General features: G+C 45.9%; 1 protein-coding gene across 1 annotated transcript in view; it reads right to left on the bottom strand.

Annotated features, from left to right (window-relative positions):
- The window catches only part of dip2a (disco-interacting protein 2 homolog A), a 32,124-nt gene extending 22,545 nt beyond the window's left edge, over positions 1 to 9,579 (bottom strand). The window contains exons 1-6 of the mRNA XM_071525765.1: positions 9,249 to 9,579; positions 6,770 to 6,907; positions 5,164 to 5,205; positions 2,421 to 2,540; positions 837 to 1,034; positions 426 to 517 (exon numbers count right to left, since the gene is read on the bottom strand). Of these exons, the coding sequence (XP_071381866.1) occupies positions 426 to 517; positions 837 to 1,034; positions 2,421 to 2,540; positions 5,164 to 5,205; positions 6,770 to 6,907; positions 9,249 to 9,579 (921 nt within the window). The remainder of the gene's footprint in view (positions 1 to 425; positions 518 to 836; positions 1,035 to 2,420; positions 2,541 to 5,163; positions 5,206 to 6,769; positions 6,908 to 9,248) is intronic.
- Positions 9,580 to 9,807: the final 228 nt, after the last annotated feature.

The following is a 9,807-nucleotide window of genomic DNA, read 5'->3' as shown; positions in this document are numbered from 1 at the left end:
GAGAACATATTGGCTGAAAATGGGACATGGGATATGCAACCTTCTGTATGGAAACCAAGCATAAATATTATAAGCATTTGAAGTGGTTTGAATTGATTATGAATATACTGTTGGGATGAAAATCTGCAAGCTATTCATTCCGATATGCTCTTATCTTGAATTACAAACAATAGCTTCTACCTCTCTTCTTATCTCCAATTTTTTTATTTCTTTTTCTAGCACCACTATCAGGGCACTATGGCCTTTGCACCCCTTTACTATTTGTTCTTTGTAATACTGGTGATCTAGGAATCAAAGCTCATTCTATTGCAGCAACTCCTTGAACATCGCTCTATTTAAGAGCATTAGCTAAATGCCTAAAATGTAAGAATGATGTCTGCATTACCGCCCATCTATTTAACCTACAGTAATATTTCATGACTTACTCTGTCTCCAGGCAGAAGTAAAGGTTCGTTTCTGGTGCTCAGCTTGTTAAGAAGAGTGTAGGCCAGCTTCTGACTGCGGGTCCATAGTTTACCTAGAGAGGAGTACACACGCTGTCAGGTATTTGATATGATTTAAAACTCCCTGTGGATCAAAGCCTCTGGTCAAATACCAAGATAAACGATAGCTCAGATCAACAATTGAGTAAAAATAAGGCATATAGAGTCTTCTATAGAGACAATTCATTGTATAGTTAGTGATTTGTACAGGGTATTGATGACAGCGAGTGTTGAAAGACGATGGTACCCCCCATGTTGACACAAATAATGCAATACACCCCCTCTCATTTGACAAAATTAAAGTAAACCATTGCTTTGCCCCCTGTCCTTCTCCATTGTTAATTAATAACTCACCGTAGGTGAGTGTGTAAACAGGCTTGCCAGCATTGTCTAGTGCGGTCAGACAGGGGCTCTTGGGCTGGGTGGTGCCCCACCGTTGTAAGGCCGCCGGCAAGGAGGGAGGCCAGTTGGTGACGACCCCCAGAGGCTCTCCTTCCAGGGAACTCATCTGCTGGCCTTCCGGCTTCGGCTGGTTGGGATCCGGCTGCTGGACTAAATACACAGGGAGGAGGAAGGGACATCAGTCTGAGGGAGACGATACAGTCGATACAGTCACTGGGCAATTTTTTGTGCGTTGAAGATGAGTAAATCTCTCAGAAATGGGTAATAACGGGAGGCAGGAAGTCAACTGTGTGTTGACTGGCAAAAAAATTTTCCTATGTGATTAAAGCAGCAAAGCTGAACCAGCTCGTTGTGCGCTACTGCCTGTCTGAGCTGCAGAAAAAGTTGCCCTGTGTGTGTATTTTTGGATGGCTGTATGCTGACAGAAAAACAGCTGTTTCAGTATAAGGAAATGGGACAATAGTGAATTATATAGTATACAACCTCATTAAAGGAAGGTGGGGAAATAAAGGGAGTGTGGGAAGACAGTGTTTGGTGGTTTAAAGTTTATCTGTTAGTGACCATATCACTATGAGTTGCCTATGAGAGAGAAAGCCACCAGATGAAAAGCTTTACTAACGCCTGGCTTCTTCTTCTCTGCCCAGTGACTGTTACCTCTCCCTCTTTCTCTCCCTCCCTCACCTCAGCCTCATCCGTCTCGGGGGAGCGACCGCTTATTGACAGGCAGAAGTTTCTCTCTCCGTCTTTCACCCCTCCCTTCCTTCAACCTTCCTCCTCACTTCGGTTTATCCCTCCTTCTCTCCCTCGCTGTTCTCCAAGCCAAATAACACAGCTCCATCAGGCACAGATAGAGGTCCGCCTGCTCCCATTTCAGCTCTGCGAGCTGTTTCTGCTCACACCAAGCAGACCACCGAAGCAGCCCTGCCGCAGTCCCAGCGCCTAAGTTAGAGAGGCTTTACAATTACCTGCTGATGCACCGCTATTCCTGCTGCTTTTTCACTTTCACACTGTTTACTCAGCCTGGCTGCGTACCACCCAAAACCCACCATGGACTGGTTGGAATGGAGGAAATGGTTAGATAGGGCTGGACCACAGTGTGTGTGTGTATGTGTATGTGTGTTTCTGCACCCAGTGTTTCCTAACCACTCCCTTGACACACCTGGTGGTCTCAGCTCCACCAAGACAGAAAAAAAACAACCATTGGTCTAAAAGTGTACCTGTTTACTTATTAGGAGTGGCAAGGTTAATGTATCATTTTTAACTTAGAATTGGATGAGTTCCACACAAATGGATAAAAACCTAAATGGATAACCAACAACTTCTTTCAAAGCTACAAAAATTCATACAAAATCTAATCTAATCTAATCCAATCTCGAGCCTGTCGTACTCAAAACAGCGGGGGTCTTTGCATCAAATCCAGCGTACAAACCACTTAAGGCTCTGATCAGTATGCTGTTCACACCAAAGCAAAGGATACTTTTTTTCATGATTTATTGATTTGGTAGAGGCAGTGTAATTACTTCCAAGCCAGCTTACCATCCAAAAGCTCCTCAAAGTCGTCGACAAAGAACTCTCGCAACGGCGGCCGCTTTGGTCTCTTCAGGGTGTTGAGCAGCTGCTGGATTTTGGAGGAGACGCGACTGTTGACTGGAACACCTACACAGTTGGATGGGAGGAGATGAAAAGAGAGAGACGGAGGGGGGGGGGAAGATGGCGGGATGACAGAGAGACAGAGAGAAGGGCATATAGGGAAGGGAGGAATTGGAATATGGGGATAGAAAAAGATATATTGGTCCGGTGAGGGAGCAGGTGGGAGGGGAAACAAGGTTGAGAGAGACACATGCAGATGGAGAGATTGATAGAGAGATAGAGGTGGGCAGGGGGAAGAAGATGGATGAGAGGAGGATAGATAAGAAGAGGAGAAAAAGGTCAGTGTGGTGTTCTAATGAGACATAGAGATCAACCAGCTGTCAATCACACCGTGGCTAGGAGACCTCTACGGTCACCTGGAGGTCAAAGGTCACAGTCTGTCACTGGAGCATCACGCTCGCTAGAGTCACCTGACATAACCTCCAAGACCAGACAGCTCAAAAACGAGGAGAGCTGCCTGCTGCCTAGCAACAAAGAAGTCCCCTCTCCAGACAGCCCATAAGTGATTCATGAGGTGTCTCAAAAGGTGCCCGCTTCACACACACTCTGCTCCAAACTGCTTATGGTTTCTATAAGCTTTGCGGTAGTAGCCGAAAAATCAACACTTAGCAACTGAACTCCAGTCAAATCAAATCATACGTTAGTCAATCAGCACATACATTAAAATAGATTTTCAACACATTTTTCACTTCACTGTGCACAAAAAAGCCAAACAAGAAAATACTCAAAAAAAAAAAGAAAAAAGCATAATCACAGAGACACAGATCTTTGCCAAGACAAAAGAACGGGAATGGGAGGGAGGTGTGGGGCAAAGACAGAGAGAGAGAGAGAGAGAGAGAGAGAGGGAGAGAGAGAGAGAGAGAGAGAGAGAGAGAGAGAGAGAGAGAGACAGAGACAGAGACAGAAGGTAGGAAGGAAAGGGAGACAGAGAGAGAGAGAAAGAGAGAGAGAGACAGAGACAGAGGGAAGGAAGGAAAGGGAGACAGAGAGAGAGCGTGAGAGAGAGAAACAGACAGACAGAGAGTGAGAGAAACAACAGACAGAATGAGAGAAGAGGGAGAGAAGGGGTGTCCAGTCAGATTTTCCTCAGTTACATATAGGACACAGCTATTTGCAGACTGAAACCGTGCATCTCCTGGACATTAATTCCTTCATATGAGTTCATAGTTAGTTTGGGGGCGGGGGGGGGGGGGTTAGTCTCAGACATTCCAGACAGCCACAGGAGACGAAGGCCACAGCTGCACGCAGCCTGCCTGATCTGGCCTATAATAAGCCTGGCTCAGACAGACTCTGCCCCCTCGCGCAAGGACAGAGGCACTGGAAGTGGGCGTCTGGAGGCCAAGGGGTCGGCGCAGCACCTGATGGGCCAATTAGAAAGCCCCAGACACAGAGGACAACATCTGAGGGCCCCCAGCCCCACCCACTCAAGAGGCCTGATCATTAATATTACAGCCAACCAGGATTCTGTGATGGGGACAAATAAGCATCGCCTATGCAATGACTATAATTAATGTATTCATGGTTTCATTATTTATCCATCCACGCCCTAAAATTACCGGAACAATCACTGACCCTAGTATAATCTGGCACAAACAAATGTCACGCCATGTCTTGGTAATAATTAAATGCCAAATATATATAGTATAATTAATAGATTTAATAAGCATTCAATTATATATAGAGGATATACTTTATATTTGTGTATGACTGTGTGTTTTATGAGAAGAGTTTGTCTTAAAGTTGTTTTGTTGCTGTTGTTTTGTGTCCTTTTATGTCTTTCACGTCTTTTCTTTCTTTTTCTCTCTTTGTGAAGCACTTTGTAAACTGTGTGTTTTAAAAAGCCACTATATAAATAAAGTTTTACTTGCTTACTAATAGAAACCACAACCAAGATGGAGTTAACCAGTCGTACTCCCTTCACTAAAGATCCTACTGAGGTCGTCCTATGTCAGGTGTGATGTTTATCTGTCCCACAGCAGACCTAAAGTGAACCTACACTTTCTATCAATGTATTCTAATCTTTTATTTAGGCACCACTGGATGCATTCTCCATCAAATAACCAACGCCTTTCAGTAGCAGAGTAGAGATGGGACTCAAGAGACTTTTGAGACATGTTTTTCACCACCGACTGTGTGTCAATATTAAAATGGCAGCGGTGCTAGAAGGCTGCCATCATAGACCCCGCTGTGTGGCTACAGGCTATCAGGCTGGTGTAGCAGGATGTGGTGAGAGAGAAACACAAAGTGACAAGTCTAATGTCTCAATCTGAGAGCAGAGACCAGCATGCCACCGCTCTGATTATTCACAAACCTGATTTCAAGCTAATGTCAGCTTGAGCATGATCACTTTAGAGAGCGGATTTAGGTTAGACATCTGCTTGAACATGGTGAAACACAAATGCTAAAGCCAAACCACTACACACACACACACACGCACAGCAATTTGACGACTGAATTCACTATAGCTTGCCTATATTTTTGGAAGACACACACACACAGTTTGGACAATTGGTAGAAGTGACAATGGAGGCGAAGGCAGAAACATACACACGCACGCACACACACACATATGCACACACACAGTGCACATAGCAGACTGGCATAGAGTTGGAGGAACGGTTATAAATACCATCCATTAAACTGAAGGCTCCTTCACCTCTCCACTCATAGCCTGGAGGAGAGACACATCAGGATGTCAATGAACACAATCCTGCTGACATCGGGGGACTGTGTGTGTGTGTGTGTGTGTGTGTGTGTTTACTGTATGAGCGTGAATGTGCAACAGAGAGAGAGAGAAAAGTGCCAACAGGCAGGCAGACAGACATAGGTGAGTGTAAGCATATAAAGAGAACAGATAGACTGCTGTTGAACCATAACAACGAGGGGTTTTTGCTGTTGTTTTGTTTTTTTTTGTTTTTAGAGTGACTTAAGTGGTAAATGTGCTAATGAGGTGGCTGTCATTAGAGCATGGGGGTTTGAAGAGTCTCAAAGGCCACATAACAAAGCAAAAGGGCAATAATAAGCCTTTTGAAATCCACTGAGGAGCTCCATGCTAGGAAAAGCCATCACTGGAAACCTTTCAGGAGTGTTATGTACAAAAAAAACATTGATTATTTGAAAATTTCCTTTCCCTTTCTTGGTAAGGAAATAACTTACGTAGGCTGGCTTAGCTTTCAATAAGCAGGGAAAACCCAGACAACACATGCATTCTTAATGGTCCTGAGTGCAGCAGAGGATGGATGGCTGTAATGTAATAGGCCATGTTCAAGCTGTGTTCCACTTTTCAGGCCGAGAGCTTATTAACACGTCGGCTATCAATTCAAAGCAGTATGTCAGCACTGATGTAGGAATGAAGATGGAAGGGCGACAGGAACATACTGGCTCTGGGTTTATGAATTGGTTTACTCGACTGTCATCTGTTGCCTCTCATTGTGTGTGTCGACATTAGACCTGGTGCATACACTACATGTCTAACAATTCAATTTTCCGTAAAGGCAGATCAGTCCACTAGTATCAAGACAATGACTTGATTTGAGAAAATTTGAGAAAAATAAGATTAGAGTGCAATTAGACTCAATACTAGACCAAAATTTCTTGTTAAGATGGAGAGAGGACAGTGCCCTCTTGGTTTGGTTTCATTGGTCACCCGTCCCGCCAGTGCATAGCACCCAACTGTCAACATCAGCAATGGCCAATCTGGAAACTGCCAGCATGCTGCGTGCAGGGTTTGAATGATGAATGATGTTAGGAGGCTGCTATCTTTATGCACTGGTTCACTAACAACATGGCAACAACTGAGCACAACATTCACCTCTAACAACTTCGGTTTATGACCCATAACTCTGAGAGTTTTCTCCTCCTTTGTAATTCACATAAATCGACACAGCTAGACTCAGGTGGCACAGGGTTCCCGACAAAATCATGCCGACAGCAAGTTGGCTAGAGCTGGTGCTTTTAATAGTGTTTCACTGTCTGATTCACTGGCTGATGCATACAGAACATTGAGGTAGAAATGGGGCGGGGTAGGTAGTTGGGTGGGGGGGTGCTGTGTTACCATGGCAACATAAGGGGGTCAGTCAGGAGCCTGTGCCAGGCTGACAGAAAGACAGACTGACTAAGACAGAGGGACAGACAGCAGGAGAGAAAGGGAAACGGGAGGTGACTGTGTGTGAGTGTGTGTGTGAGTGTGTGTGTGTGCGTGTGTGTGTGTGCACATGTGTGTGGAGGAAACTCACCATCTGCGGTCTCCATGACGCTGGTGTGGTGGTTGTAGCCGCGGGGAACGCCTCGCACCGAGGCCACCTGGGGCCGCTCCGCATGCAGCGAGGAGCGCTCCGACAGCCCCGTCACGTCAGGGGGCGCCGAGTGGTTATCTGTGGTGGGCGGGGTGTCGGGGGTTAAAAGGTCAAACGCCAGGCCTACTTAGGGCTTTGGCAACTGAGTGATAATCTTCTTCATGTGTTAGCAAACAAACTGTCCTGACAGCTTAGGAAATGGACTGTTTGACAGGCTAAAAGCCTTCTTTGACATCTGTAGTTCTGTAACTGGAGACTCTTAAGCTGCGGTAGAGTGTGTTTTAGCAAGGATTTCAGTTTAACTCTACTGTAACCGTCTGCCGTGATATTGAATGAATGTTTCTACTCAGCATTAAAACACATCCCCCACGGCGGGCAATGTATCCACAGAGAACTAGATGCCTGTGTAATATGATTAATAGGCGAGTCTGAGGACATTATGAAAGCCTCCATTTGTTCTCCCTCTCATGTTCAACTCTTCACCAGCCAAAAAGGATGCCTCACAATGAACTTACACAGATCAGGCTACTAACACGATGCTAACCCTCCTTTAATCCTCATCATTTAACACTGGTGGGAAATACCAAAAACACAGACCAGGGATAAGTTCCAAAAGGCAATTCTACTTGGACAACTTTTTAGGGCAACAAAGATCATAAAATCACACATATTAAATCTGTGCAACACAAGTGCGCTACCGCTTTATAGTTGCTGTGGTAGGGTGGGGTGGGGTTGGGGGTGGGGGTGTGTGCATGATTGGAGTGAGTGAAGCTGCGCTGGCTTTAAAAGTCCCCCTGTTAACAACAAAGTATTAGTTGTTGTTGTAACTAAGAGAATCGCTGAACAAAATATTTAATTCATGAGTTGACAGCTGAGTTGACAGAAAATCACGTCCGTAATTCCCCAAAGCACTGCGCATCGCAAAAAGCGTTACGCATGAACAAACCAACAAACACACAGAGCCCGACTCTTATTGAGGTGATCCTCCTGAGCACCTAACTGGATGATATGAAAAATATTAACTACGTGTAACATGTACAAGGAACAAATGTGTGATGCCAAAATGCCATTAGTCACACTTGTTTGGTCATACCCAACCACATGACCTGAAAATGTGGCCCATGTTTGATGGCCCTGTACTCACTGTCCACTGCTGAAGTAAATGACAGATGCAGAGTCAGAGTCTAAAGGGCCAAGGAACAGGGGTACAGAGGAGATGTATTTACAGCTCCAGTCAGTACCAGTCACTGCTGCCTCTTTATGACAGCAACCTCAAGGGGAGAGGGGGGGGGGACACAAATCAGACAGCTCCATCCTAATAGGCTATCGCTCCACCAGCAATACACAGACACAGACACACACACACACACACACACACACACACACACACACGACCCAGACACCATCTCGCTATGCTGCTGCTGAGAGCTGGAGGGAGATAAATCCACTAAATCTCATTAACTAGCCCGTGACACTCGCACAGCAACGTGGAACGAGTAGCTTTGACAGGGAAGTGGCTTTGAGCCCTTTCACATGACTGAATGACAGTGAGACGGCAGACGGAGACGGCTAATTAGCAAGACGTGAATTAAAACTCTGTCGCTCGTTCCCTTTGTCTTGCCTCATGAACTGCCGCTGCGTATCTAGAGGGGAGATAAGGCTTCGGCAGTGGCAGATATACGTAGTAGGGCACAGCTGTCCATCTGTGAAGGAGCTACAGTTGTAGAAGGATACTCAGAGCGACAGAATACAGGTTTAGATATTACCTCTGACATGACAAAAAGGCTGCTTGGCTAGCACTAATAGAAAGCACTGATGTTCTGCTGGAATCATCAGCAAACGTCAAACAGTGAAAAATCAGTCTTTCTATTTGAGTGTACCTATACTCATGGATGGAGGAACTGGAAACTTTAGGGCCACGCAGGGGGTTCTGCAGGTTTTGTATAAGGACTGTATGTCAGTGTCATCTTTCTATTATCTTGTAGTATACCTGAATGAGACCAAAAACAGGATTCCTTCACAAGCACACTTTGAGGAAATACGTTTTGAGATCTGATACTTTTTCCTTCCTTGGCAAGAACACAGTCATTCCGGCTGTACAATACTTTTCTACTTCAGTACACTGCAACCTTGATGCCCTACCGTGTGCATCAAATCCTGCTGTGTGTTAAGACACATTTTCACACCCTCCAATACTGCACCATCCCAGGGGAGCAAAGCAGCGCTGTTAACCCTTAACAAGAAAATGCCTAAACTCTGACAACCATCACCTCTGGAACCATTAACTGGGTGCGAAAGCTGCATTAAGGGGAAGCGAAAAAAAAAAAGAAACATAGGGCACCACTGGCACCTCTAGCGGGCCTATGGGATGTGTGATGGTGTGTGAGTGACTGCGTGTGTGCGTGTGTGTGTCACTGACCTAGCTGGGTGTGTGCCATGAGGTCGGCCAGTGCGGTAGCTGCTGCGTTGGCGTTGAGAGCTGCGTGGGCAGCGGTGTTGGTGTTGGTGGTGGTGGTAACGGATCTCCCTCCGGGGTGGGATGAGGTGGATGACGCGGAGGATGAGGTGGACGAGCCCTGGATGACGCGGTTAAACCAGTGCTCTACGGCGGGGTGGCCGTGGCCCTGGTAGGGCGTGGAGGTGGCCAGACGTCCCTGCCGGCGCAGCGAGCCCTCGTCTTCCGACGCCGAGGAGGTGTCTGTGTGTGACAGGTCAAGACAGGGCAGCGTCACAACAGTGGACAAGAACATGGGATGTCTACAGTGTCATCAGGAAACAAACCAAGGTGCAGGAGTCAGACGATATGCTGATGATATGCCGTGCTACTTATACATACTGGTCAGAGTACATATAAGCCAATGAGATGGGCAGATGGATTTGGATGGAGATGGAAGTTAGGTTAGGTTGAAGGAAGCTCTAATTTGAATGTCCTATGTGGCTAAATAAGAGGAGTATGTCTTTAACACTGCAGGGATTTG

Source organism: Centroberyx affinis, unplaced genomic scaffold (genome assembly GCF_046629955.1).
Source record: "Centroberyx affinis isolate AG114_WGS23_722 - 3 ecotype Tasmania unplaced genomic scaffold, CSIRO-AGI_Caff_v1 ptg001337l_1, whole genome shotgun sequence".
Classification (NCBI taxonomy): domain Eukaryota; kingdom Metazoa; phylum Chordata; class Actinopteri; order Beryciformes; family Berycidae; genus Centroberyx; species Centroberyx affinis.
The sequence above is the reverse complement of the archived record's forward strand: the minus strand, read 5'-3'. Positions and strand labels throughout refer to the sequence as shown.